The 13,203-nt window shown below is 35.8% G+C and overlaps 1 protein-coding gene across 2 annotated transcripts in view; it reads left to right on the top strand.

Moving 5' to 3' along the window:
* Window positions 1-13,203, top strand: part of TMPRSS15 (transmembrane serine protease 15) — a 58,969-nt gene that overhangs the window by 34,732 nt on the left and 11,034 nt on the right. For both annotated transcript variants that reach the window (XR_010392338.1, XM_064523587.1), the window contains exons 17-21: window positions 832-921; window positions 1,398-1,523; window positions 1,978-2,109; window positions 4,619-4,729; window positions 7,482-7,614. Coding sequence is in view for 1 of the 2 variants with exons in the window: in XM_064523587.1 (XP_064379657.1) it covers window positions 832-921; window positions 1,398-1,523; window positions 1,978-2,109; window positions 4,619-4,729; window positions 7,482-7,614 (592 nt within the window). In the remaining variant the exon portion in view is untranslated. The remainder of the gene's footprint in view (window positions 1-831; window positions 922-1,397; window positions 1,524-1,977; window positions 2,110-4,618; window positions 4,730-7,481; window positions 7,615-13,203) is intronic.

The following is a 13,203-nucleotide window of genomic DNA, read 5'->3' as shown; positions in this document are numbered from 1 at the left end:
AAGATATTTTTCAGCTAAAATTTGGCTAGCAGTAAACTTTCAGATAAACTCTATTGGTTACCATTATAGCTCCATGTGGCGTTGCTCTAGAGTTTATTTGTTTGATGAGGAAAAGGGCTTTCTACTTAAGGGTATCTCTGATAATACTGCAAGAAGAGCAATTAGGTAATAAGAAATGCATATATGTTCATAAATAGATTATATTTGGAGGAGGAGGGTTTTCCTGTCTTAATTTGACATATTCTGGCTTTTATAATAATGTACTAATTATGATAGTATATGATAGAGTTAACACACAGTTTCTTCATGTTTTCTCTCATGTGCACAACTTGCAGCCCAATAGTCACCAAATGAGGGTCAACCAGCTACATGGGGAAGACCTCATAACACCATCACGAATGTAGTTGTGCTCAGAGGCACTAGAACTTCGCAAACAAAAATATCTAACTATAGCTGTAGATAACACTGTGGCATTGATTTTATGGGTCAGCAGATCTGACTTAGACACTCTAACTAATAAGGACAGTGAAGTTTCTACACACCTTGCTTCTCCAGTGCTCTGTGACCTCATGGGAGTAGTGACTTCTCTCAACCTAAAGTTTAAGCAGTATATTAACGGCACCATAACTGAACACTTGTAGTGATAATTTTAAGTTGAATTTCCTGTACATAAGATTACTTTTTCCCAAATATATACAGCTGAAGGAAATAGCTGTTAAGAGTATAATCTGTAGTATCTTTATTATCAACTGAAACATGATCTTTGTAGATAATAGATTGCAAAAGCGAGGCAGTAGATGAATTTTATTTCTGATATGTTTGCTTTTTCAGCTGACTGTGGAGGGCCAGTTGAACTCTGGGAGCCAAACAATACATTCAGCTCTGAAAACTTTCCAAATAATTACCCTAATCAAGCTTCTTGTAAGTCACTCTTCTCTAAATGTCCAGCAAAAGTTTAGTTGGATAGAAATAGAGGTTATAAATCTGCTTTCCCAAGTCAGATGCTGTAAAGCAAAAAATGATCTATGTTATACATAGTGATTATATACAAGATTATTTGTCACATTTTCCCAGTTGCAAAAGAATTAGTTTTGTTACTTTATGGAAATTCACAGTTGTGATGAATGGTAATAAATGTATGTATGTATGACTTAGAAGCCTAAATCCAATTTTCAAAAGTTGTTCAGTTAACCAAAGTCAATGAAATTTGAGATCTTGACAGCACAAGTCACTTATAAAGATAAGATTTAGACTTCTAAGCCTCTTGGGTGATCTTGAACATTTTAGCAGAGATTTTTTCCACAAATCCTTCAACATGAAAATGACACCGTATATTCATGAAAATGAATGTAACAACTGGAAAGTGTTTTGTGTGTGTGTGTGTTGTTATTTTCTAGGTATATGGTATTTAAATGCTGAGGCGGGGAAAAACATTCAACTTCATTTTCAGTCTTTTGACCTGGAAAATATTTATGATGTAGTTGAAGTCAGAGATGGCAGAGGAGCAGATTCCTTGCTTTTGGGCAAGTAACACCACTGAGTACTAAGATGAATCAGACAGCTGGAGCAAACTAATGGATCTAATAGGGAATTAATTCTCACTAACTAATTAATTATTTCTCTCTAATTTTATTCTACATTTCTTCATCTTTATGGGTCTTGGAAATTAGGAAGAAAACTTGAGAAAATTTATTTTATGTGGCATCACTTTCACAAATGTTTCCATATGCTCAGCTTTCTATACAATCCAAAAGAAATTGACTGCTCAATCAATAAGACTGCTAATGTGTGTAGACAAACAGAAGCATAATCATCTCTTAGTCAAACCTTATTTTGCTGTACTGAGGTGTCAAATTTGGAGTTGAGCTTTAGTCCATGCTTTCTGATAGCAGTGAGGTTCCCTTTTGATCCCAAAACATTTGAAATATATAAGAACTAAATAACTAAAAAATGTATTCGTATTCTCCTGGGGAATAGCTGTTTATACAGGACAAAACCCATTGCCAGATGTCTTCTCTACAACGAGCCAGATGACAGTACTCTTCTTAACAGACACATCTTCAACTAAGAAGGGTTTTCTTGCAAATTTTACTTCTGGCTACCATCTAGGTAAGTGTATTATCCCTTGTATTTAAGAGGTTATAGCGAATGTCAAATATATTTGATAAAAGATGGAGAGCAGAAGGTGGATCTCAGTCCTTGAGCAATAGAAATATGAAACAATTAAAGACAAAGTCTAGTGGCACACTCATCTGCTTTTCACTTTTTCTGGAGTGAAAAGTGACTTTCTTTTTACTTTACTGTAATAGAACAAAGGCTGTACTGTCTGCAATTCTGTGTGATATCACTGAGTCCGCAGAAAAATTGACTCAGTATTTTGACCTATAAAGCATCTAAATGATAAGAGGCAAATATGAACTATTCTGTGTACAACCCCCCCAAAAAAGAACATCTCCTTATGACTCATTCGAGGGTGTCATTAATGTCTATTTAAATAGCATTTGTAATTTTTATTATAGATCACACCCACTAGAAGAGAATAATGTATATGATAGCTGATTAATGTTTGTAATATGGTCCATCTAGCATCTTTAAAGATTTGGTCTTTAATGTGAAGGGTCTGGGAAAAGTTAGTGTTTAAAATATTTGGGCAGCAATGTTTCTGCTCCCAGCCATTTCCTTGCTGAGGGAGTTCTGTTTGTGATTGTAATGAGGGCCTACAATGAGACCTTTCACTTGTACAAGTAATTCTGCAATTGGGTCTCCAAAAACATGCAAAATAGAGCCAAGGGCTAAAGATGTGCAACAGCAATATGCTTACCAGGAGAAATCCTCTCACTAACTCCTCCTCTTTCTGAAATTAAGTAAAGACTTTGTTTTACTTTGGCAGAAATCTGACAGCAGAAAGAAGAAAAAGGAAAAGCAATATATGCTCATAGATAATGTAAAATATCTAGGCACATTTTTCCTGGCATGATTAGCTGGTTGTAGCTCTTTTATAGATTAATAGTAATATTAATTTCTTACCGTCTGAAAAAACTTGTCCATTGATTTTACCATCATAAAATCAACTTAACTTAGTCTCTGTGTGCAAGACTGAGAGGTGGGCTCATATGCCTATTTCTCTGCTTCTTGTTCTCTATCATATTTGTTCAGTCCAGCAACAGTATGCTTTTTTTTAGCTGGTTCAGCATCTTTGCCCGCATTTGCTGTAAAATGAAAATTAACCTTAGTAAGGCAGAGTTCTTAAAGTGACAATTGCCAATTCTGGTTAAACATATTTTAAAAGGTTCCATTTACAGAAGAATTATGCTTATTCATGATCTTTCCAGCCAAAGGACACAGGCTGATATCATCAGTATGCAGGCCCAAGGTTAAAAGGGTTGTCAGTAAATAAGTGAATTGTACAAGAAAAACAAATTTTTCTCCATATTTTATTTTTCTATGAAATGTTGAGATTTTGATTAGGAAGCATAATTTGGCAGTGGATAATTTTTGACAGTATGCAATATAGTAAAACAGCTTATTCAAAAATCTTATCTTCATCTAGCTGTCTAAGTGGGAACTAAGTTCTACAGAAAATCTGACATCAGCTGTGGCCACTAAACATGTGAAAATCTAGTTCAGGCTTTTGGGAAATCCTGTCCTTTTGCATTCATATTGTACAACATTGCCTTATGAATGAATGTATCATTTAATATGGATATTAACAGTCCAGAGGCAAAGCAATAGTCTTGCCTTAAATTAGACTTTTGGACAGTAAAATATTCAGTAGGTATGTCCAGGAAGGCAAAGTAAAGAAAATAATTTTTTTTTTAAATAGAATTTATCTTTATGACTGTATATTTCCTGTAAATTATATCAAATGGTGTCATTAAAAATACACTTTGGCTAGAGAAAGAATTATAGCATTATATTTATTCTATGTGTAATCTGCTTTCATATATATTTGATACTTCTTTTGAGAATGCTCTCTTCATTGCTCTCCGTTACTTTTGTCTCTTCTACATTTCTTCCCAGACAGGTCTCAAAAGGATGCTCTTGGCTTTGGATGGTGCTCTACTTGTATGTTTTATCTTGAAAAACTTAAATTCATTGAACTTCTGTGAAAGTGCCTAATATCCAGAAATTGCATTCCTTCCACACTTTTTAAAAATTTGAGAAGTCCTAGATGCACAAAGGTTGATAGGATGCTTGCCTTTGATTTCTGTGGGGATAGGATTTGATCAAGATTTGACTCTTCTTATCCCTCTGAAGTTTAGTACACTTAACAGAAGAGCACTAGTAACTAAGGAATATGAACTATAGGAAAAACTGCAAGATATACTATATATTTTCTACTTAATTCATTTCTGTAAATAATTTTGAAGAAGAAGAGAAAAGGAAAGAGAAAGGGAAAGGAAGGGAAAGAAAAGGAAAGAAAAAAGAAGAAAAGGAAATCAAAGGAAAGAAAAGGAAATCATAACAGGAAAGGAAAGGAGGAAAGGAGAGGAGAGGTTAGGTTCTGGGTACTATCCACTCAGTTTTTCCTTCAGATGAACTGGAAGATCTCCATCGAACATGAACCTTGAACAATAATTACAGTTTCATCTTCATTTCCTGTTTTTTTTTTTTTTAGGAGCTTGTGAACCTGAAGAGTATCACTGTGTCAGTGGAGAGTGTATACCATTGCATAATCTTTGTGATAACCTCCGTCAGTGTGAAGATGGCTCTGATGAAGCAGAGTGTGGTAAGGTTTCCTTCACACAAAGAAAAGGAACACGTGCATATTTGGTAGAAATTACATAGAAAAATAGCCATGCAACCTCAGGTGGTGTAAACTACTGCAGCTGCATGCAAGTCATAACAATATAGACAGAAGTGTCTGGTTGAGTTTGTCTGGGACAAAAAAACAAAGTCAGTTCTTTAAGACAATGCATGAAAGCTAGTGGAGATCTCTGGGAAAGGTCGGAAGTTCCTCTGTGCTTAAAACTATGGCTGCTTATAATGTCCTGTGCAAGCCTCAAAATTAAATAAAAACTTATTAATGTTCTCTGCCTGTATCCCTTTCATATCCCAAAATTCTATCACTTTTTGCTATATTTAATTTGAGTTTCACAGCAATATAAATGCTACAGTATATGGTAGAGAGTAACATTCTTCTTGTTGGAAACTCCCAGCTGATCCCAGGCCTGCAAAACCAAACTGCAGCACCTGACAACCCCCCAGCCTGTCTGGATTCTCTCTCATGCAGGCACTGATGTAGAACAAAGGGATGGCACAGCTGCAAAAACATCATCTGCTGCTCACAGTGGATGTGCAGGTTCCTATGGCAAGGAGAGCAACAGCTGGTCTTGCATAGCCATCTGGTAAAATGGTTCTTTCCAAAATTTAAGTGTACAGTATATGGCTTTATTTCATATAATGTAGAAATAACGCCCCCTAAACAATAATTTAAATATAAAACCGGTGTTAATATCATGTTGGTCCCAGCAGAGAAATTAAACTGCTATTTCTGATAAAGTGCTGTTCTGACAATGCATTATGGAGCACTAATGGGAGAGTTAAAAGCAGGCTTTTAAGCTCATATACAACATAATGTTCCTTTGTTTTAAAGAAGACATTTAGAATTCAAGTACGTTCTTGGAAGTGTGCTGGCAGTTCGCATTGATTTCCACATCTTTTATACACACACAAGCGCACACACACACACACACAAAAGTATATGTATATGTATATCTGAAGGCACAGTTTCATTCTTCCAATTAGTGCAGTTAGCTATTTTGTTTCACGTGTACTCTGCCTTTAGAAATGCATAGAAAAAAATTCACTTCAGCTTCTTAAACAAAGAGGACCTGGAGAGGATTTTTCTGCCATTGTTAAAGAAGATATAGATTAGGTAACCATTGCCTACCTTAATATTAAGTATATTTTCCCAAAGATTTTGCCATGGATTCTTTCTTACTTCATAACAAATTACTTCACGCTAAAGGGTTGGAAGAATTGTGTCCAAAAACCCAGTTAAACCAATAAATTTGCTGAATCAATCTAAGCCTCAAAATGAAATGAAAATTTAATTATACACTCTGACACTGAGTCTTTTCAGTGTACAAAATTGCTACTCATTTTCCTGAAACCCATTTCAATTTCTCATCAGACATGGCAATCTAAACTAGGCAAACTGCCATTTTCAAATACTCCAACTTCTGAAACTTCCCAGGAACTGCAAAGAAAAGGTCTATCTCATCCTTTGCAAAATTCTGTAATATATGACGTTTGAATTAACAGCTGTTAAGATTCCATGTTAAGATTCAAGCTTCTCTCATTGCTTACCAACACCTCAAAAGCACGTCATCAGTGCATCTGGAGAAGAACATGGATCCAATGAGGAGAAAGGAAAATGAACTGTAGTTCAAGCAGGAGACAGGAAAGATGTCAAAAATAAATTAGAGAAATCTCACAGTGCAAGCAATTCTCAGATCTTTCAAGACTATTCTAAAATTCCTCACAGCTGAGGTTTACCATTATTTAATGATGGTACATGACTTCTTGCATACATGCTGCCTGCCTATTGAAGAGGCATTTTCAAAAGTATAATTATTTTTACTATGGTGTGTGAGCTTTATTTTTTGTGGAAATATTTTGGTAGAAAAAAGGTTTTCTGGACAGCTAATATTTTTCAAAATTTTTTATTTGTGCCACCAGTAAATTAAAATGCATTGTTTTCTCCCACCACCCTTTGTTCATGCTAGCAATAACCTGAAACGTAGCTTGGCTCCTGAGTCATAGGTGTGATTCTGTTGTCCTTCTGTTGACCTGCTGGACAGACGTCCTTAGTCACTATGCCAGTAGCATAAGATTTTTCACAAAATACTCAATGAATTCCTAATAAACCATTGAAATATTTCCACATTTTTGTTCTGAATATTTTGTTTTGGAAAAAATTTTGATAAAATATTGGTTTTCAGGGTGATTTTTTTTTTAACTAAAGCTGCAAAGAAAGCAAACAGTGAAAGTTCCCATAGCAACAGGAATTGGAAAGTCCAATTTTTCAGTCAGCTCTGGTTTTTGCCTCATATCCGATCTATGTTACTGAGCTTCATGTAGCTAAATTTTCTCATAGTAGATGGAAATAACATAATGCTTGCCAAGATGAAACCTTGGTTAGAGTAAATGGGAGATGTGCTGCTTTACTAAATCTGCTGAAGAGTGTTCGTTTGTGAGACACCTGCAAAATACAGACTATAAAGCTCTCTGGTAGCAGAAATACAGGAGGTGATAACCATAGCATTTCCTTCCTGGGAGACTGCAAGATCTTTGAGACACTGGGTTTCTTACTACTGTAACGTATCTTAACTTCTTTTGTTCTTTGCTGGCACTAATAAATCTGTCTATATTACATTTATGTGGGGTTTGCGGGGGAGGGGGAGGGTTGTTTGGTTGGTTGGTGTTGTTGTTTTAAACCTCCTACCTAAAACGCTTCTGTCCATTTTGGTCTACAGTGAGATTGCTTAATGGTTCTGTAAGCACCCAAGGACTGATACAGATCAGGATTGGGAAGGTGTGGAACCTGGTGTGTGCAGATAATTGGAACAAACAGATTTCAGACAGTGTTTGCCAGCTGCTGGGGCAAGAGTGAGTGTATTCTTTGTCTTTTTAACTTGTCTGCAACTCTGTTAAGTCTGTGCATTTGTGTTTTCTTCATCATTTCACTAGTGTCTTTACCATCCAAAAAGAGACATATGTACTTTTCCATGGTAAAGTGCTTGGTCTGCCAATGTATTTTTAAGTATCACAATGCCTGAGATTAAAGCTGCAGCAGACAGCAGCCTTGGCTGCTCTGCTATTATATTAAAGTTTGTTTCAGGTAAATTCAAGATAACCACTTGGGTATTCTGCAGTTGGGCTCCCAGTACGTTTCATACCTGTCATTAGACCTGATCTGTTGAGATAAGAAGCTATATTTCTTCTATCAGGAAAAACATGTGATCGGACTGAAGCCACAAATTTGGCTTCAGTCAGTATTCAGCAAGATTCCCAGGGAAAAACATGGGGAGGATTGGGTGAAGAAGTTTTGTTTTTTAACATCTATGGCAAAATTTATGGCCCTAATCCTGGCCTCACACTGTATGCAACTTCACTGCCATCCACTGAATAATAAATGGTTTTCCTGCAGTGCTGAGGTTTTTAGGGGATGTCACTCATCCAAGTAATAATCAAATGAAAGTCGTAGCTTGCAATTTATTATGTTGGTCTCCAACCAAAGTAGGATGCCTGCAAATGCTTTTCTGATAAATTAATTATAGAAAAAACATAGTTAAAAGGACTTAGAAAAATATCCAAATGTTATTTAAAATTATTTTTAATCATTAGATGATAGAATGTATGCTGTTTTATTTTTTTCTTTTCAGGCAGGTATTGTATTTATGTACATTTCAGATACCTGCATGCACAAATCCTGATTATAATTTACATATGTAGTTATCTCATTTGTGATGAATATAAGGACATAAAAAGTATGACTAAAGGTCCCTTTAGTCACATATCCTGTCCTTTGCTGGCTAATAGCCTTCTTCCTCCCCCTCTTTCTCCACTTTCCTCCACTCCCTTTTCCTCTACACCTTCTGGAGACTGCTCATTTCTTGGTCTGATTGTTTAATTTACATTTTTATATTTCATAAGCTTCAGTGAGCTCTGTCTTCCGGGATATTTTCTATTAACTTTAACTTACTCATGCTTTTGTCTCCATAACATTCTGTGGCAATACATTTCAGAGTTTGTCTCTATAAACTAGTCAAATACACTCATTAAAAAAAACTCCCATTAAGATAAGTTTTCTGTATTAGTTCTTTCTGATTCCATTGTTCAGTTTATTACCTCTTCCTATTGCTAAGAAAAAGTATTTTTAAACCTGAATTGTGTCACATTCTCTTATCCTAAGTAAAATTTCTGGTTTAGATCATACAGAATAGCATAAATTCTCCTGCTTTTCTATAGAGATAATTTTATTAGACTGTATGCCATTTCTGTTAAAAAAAAAAAAAAAGAGGGGGGGAAAACTAGACAGAAACCACCATATCTTTTTACATAAGCTATTAGTCAGGTACAATACAGTAAAGATTTTCACTCACTGCTGATCTGTTTCATATTTATGTATTCATGCAGAATTTCAAGTCTGCCTAAACAATTAGCAATCTGAAGTGCCACCTATGCAGTCTGTCAATGTAATTTTGATATCCACATCACTGTCCTATACACACCTCCTGGGGAGAAGTGGCTTTGCATCTGACAATGAGGGGGAGGAGAAGTGTTGCTTTAAGTGTTGCTTAACACCATTAAGCATCACTCTATTCCTGCTTTCTATGAATCCCCCTGTAGCAGCATATTTTGTTACTAAATGGATGTTTGTAATAACAGGTCTTGGGTTGGCTGTAACTCATACTGCTATATTGAATAATTATCTAGAATCATGCATTATCAGAGAAAGAGGCTAAGGTTCATCTAGGATGATTTACTTTTGCTGCTAATTTCTTATACATTTGCTAGTTTCATTTACTGCTCAGTTTATGAAGAAGACTGAAATGATGAGTCCTGTAGGTATCCTGATTATTTATGTAGCTGGGCTAGAAAGTGTAATGTTTCACACAGATTCTAATAAATTGCACATCTGAATCCTTTGTTTTCATTTTTCGCATATGTGAGTGCTGCATTTGTGGTATGTGCCAGACAAGAAGCACATCTAGAGGGATGTCCATGTGTTCATCTCCAAAATGTAGATCAGGCAAATCATTTACAAATACTCTTAATCTGAGCAAGGTACAGAAATGGGTGCAATTCAGAAACCTGAATGAAAACTCTTTGCTCAGCCTGCTTGAGTAATTGTGTACATCTGATGTCAGTGCTAAAACGTAGCTTCTTCCATGAGTATTGTTAGCATTACTTTTCCTCAAACCACAAAAAAGTCAGACTGAGAAAAATGTTTGTTGTCCTATGTTAAGCTCCTCATTGAGCTTTTTGCCATTCTAGTGGTCCAGTTTGTTTATTAGTCTAGAACTGGAGCCAGCTCTGGGCAGCTGGTCTGACCCATTCCTGGGTCATACCTTGCAGTTTTCTCACACTCAGAAGTCCAACAAGGGCTGTTAGTTCAGGACATTAGTGTTATCCCTGCATTCTAGTTCATGAACTCATAAAATTCTTGAAAAGGAAAAGAGCTAATTGGAGTAAGATTTCTTGTTTGAAATGCTTGAGGAATTAGGTTTTCATTCTCCCCACAAATGGTCAGTAGTAACTACAGGCCTAACTCTTTCAGACACAAGAGAAAATCCTTTCTTTAACTGTCAGACTCAGACTCTCCAGTTTGTTGAGAATAGCATATATGGTTTAAAGAAGCTGGAAATGGTCCCCCCAAATTTCTGCACAAGGACATTTTTTCCAGTGGATAAATTAGGATAATAAACAGGCATAGCATGACCTTCCCTGGTATAGAGCCTGTATGAGTTGTGTGCTGAATATAACACACAACCTGGTTCTCATGGTGTTCAGAATGTTTGCAGCATTGAGGACCAGAATTAGGACAGTTTTAATAAACTTGGTGACAGATCTAGTGTCATGTCAGTTTTCACCAAGTAGTAATGTGCTTCTTGATCTGAAAATCTCTGGAGGAGTCTCAAAGGATTTATAGGTCCACAACTTCACTTGGGATCATATACTGCTAGTAAAGTTGGCTGAATAAACAAACCAAGTGCTTAAGAAGCTTTGTTTCAAATCCAGAAAATGCAGAGGGCTTATTTATATTATAAATTTTCATACAAACAAATTTGTGTGCACAAAAGCATTTAGAGAACAGCTGCTCTTCATATGAATCTATATGTGAACAAAGCTATTTATATGCCAAAGGAAGTGCTTGCTATTAGTAATTTGCTACTATTCTTCAGTATTTTTTGTTCTCTAACTAAAACATTAGTAGAAGAAGCAGAAACACTGTCCTGTGTGTCAAATACAAATTAAACAAACTGGAAACATCCTACAGCCTGAAAGCTGACCAATGCATTATAAAATGTGTGAATATGTCTTCTTCAAGTAAGAAATGTATGGATTTTTTTTTCCAAACAGGAAAAAGTTACCATTATCAGAAAATTGGCACTTCTATTCTTATTCTGAACACTTTTTCAGCATGGGACCATATTATCTTAATTCTTCATAACATTTGGTAGTGCTAATTATTACAGAGCACATCTGAGACAGAATTAGACTGAAATCATAGAGATCCATAAAGCATTCAGGTACCTGAAGACCACCAATGTCAGAAGAATTTGCTGCCCAAACACCTCTGTAGATCTGTATGTAAGAAACTTGCCTAAGATTATTAAGTAAATTCTGGCTAGTGTGCAGGTCGAATGGAATGATGGGTATCTAATGCCTAGGTTAGCCTCCTCTTAAAGGTGTTTCTGTCACAGCCTGAGAAATTTCTAAAATATCACGTTCATTAACAGAAGTCCTGTGGTTTAAAGCCAAGTTATAGCTTTAGGACTTGGCCCATTGTGTTAATTTTTTTTCCTTTTGAAATGATAAGGGTCTAAGTTGTTACAGGTAAAAGCTATCATAATACAGCATTATAATTCCCCCCATTTAAAAAATAAATGTAGTTTGACTGTTGATAGTTCTAGCAAAAACAATCTTATCAGAACATTTTTATCATAGGTACACTTAATCTATGTGTGTTAAATGTCCTCCTGAATCAATGAAAATAAAAAGGCTGTAACACTGAGTTTCTGGACCTATAGAACAAACTATATTGTCATTAACAAACTGACTATCTCCCAGAAAAGCACATGATTTCTTGTACTTACAGAAATGCTTAACCCCCATCATTTACTAACATATTAATTAAAAGACTATATCAGATTGATTTTGCAGTCACTCAGAGATTTTAGGAATCTCCATTTATGTATGCTTCAGCAAGTCAAACTAAGAAAACAAATGAATCCACTAAAAATATCAAAGATGTTCTCGAAAAAGGGCTTTAGATTATATTTCAAAAAGTTAGGGAAGCTAAATAAAGCCTTTATGGTTATAGATAAGCTCAGAGAAGATCTAAACTGTAATCCAGAAATTACAACATTTATGAAAAAGAAGGAGAAAAAAGGGAAATATTTTGCTCAGTCTTGGCTGAAAAAGTCTAAGAAAGACAGTGCAGTGAGAAGGGAGATTTTCACAGGTATTGTGAGGTCATTGGGAGCTTTGACTTCAGTAGAGAAGGTTTATAGTGTTTGCCCTGTTACAAGATCTATTACAATAATCTAGTAAAACACAAATATATTCAGTTGAAGTATCATGATACAATGTGCCAGAGAAAATGTAAGCCAACAATATTTATCAGTGCACATACTCCTAGCTTTTCCTAGCAGCATGTTCATTTTTTACATTAGGGGAAAATCTCCCACTCACTAACTTTCTCAAGAACAACTTAGTGGATATTATGCACATTTGCTGCAGTTGTAGCTTGGTGATTAGACTGGTATCTGTCAAGTTCTTCAGAGTAGCATTTAATTGTACCTACTTGGTTTGATACTTTGCTACTCTTCTGGACTGCCTAGAAGCTCAAGTCATGGTTCGGGAGGAATCTGTGAAGTTAGTATTAATGTATTGGCATTTTATATTGAAACCAAATGCTGTACAATAGGCTATACATATGTCTAGGGGCAGAAACAAGAGAGCTTTGCCATTTCCAGATTGGGTAATGCTGTAGTGGTGCCTTTTCCAGCAGGGTGTGCTGTATGGCTTTCCTAATGGCACAGTAGGAACTGCTGAACACCTCCTTTCTCTTATGCCTAGCCTTACTCTTCATACACAGGAGAATTGATTTTTAGGCAGGTACTAAGGCTTCATACATCCCAGGAGAAAGAGATTTACTACACTCAAAGAGTTGACATGATAATTCCTGGATATATAGGTGCTGCTTGTATATTGCACCTGTACAAATTGTTCTTTTCTTGATCCTGAGGTATTTGTGGCTAAAAGGTCAGGTGGGAGCAGGCCAAAACAATTATCTAGTCTGACCTCAGGTGCCTTTTTGCTCTTTTTTCTCTTCCTCAAGAGAAAGCATATATTTTTCTTGGGTATATGGTCCAAGATGGGCATATGCAGTTTGTATCAAAAGTTTGTGATGCAGAATGGGCTATAAACTAAACCTGGATATGGGTTGTAAAAGCCAAAACAGCTTAT

Source organism: Dromaius novaehollandiae, chromosome 1 (assembly GCF_036370855.1).
Source record: "Dromaius novaehollandiae isolate bDroNov1 chromosome 1, bDroNov1.hap1, whole genome shotgun sequence".
Classification (NCBI taxonomy): domain Eukaryota; kingdom Metazoa; phylum Chordata; class Aves; order Casuariiformes; family Dromaiidae; genus Dromaius; species Dromaius novaehollandiae.
Note: the sequence above shows the minus strand (reverse complement) of the source record. Positions and strands in the feature narration are given on the sequence as shown.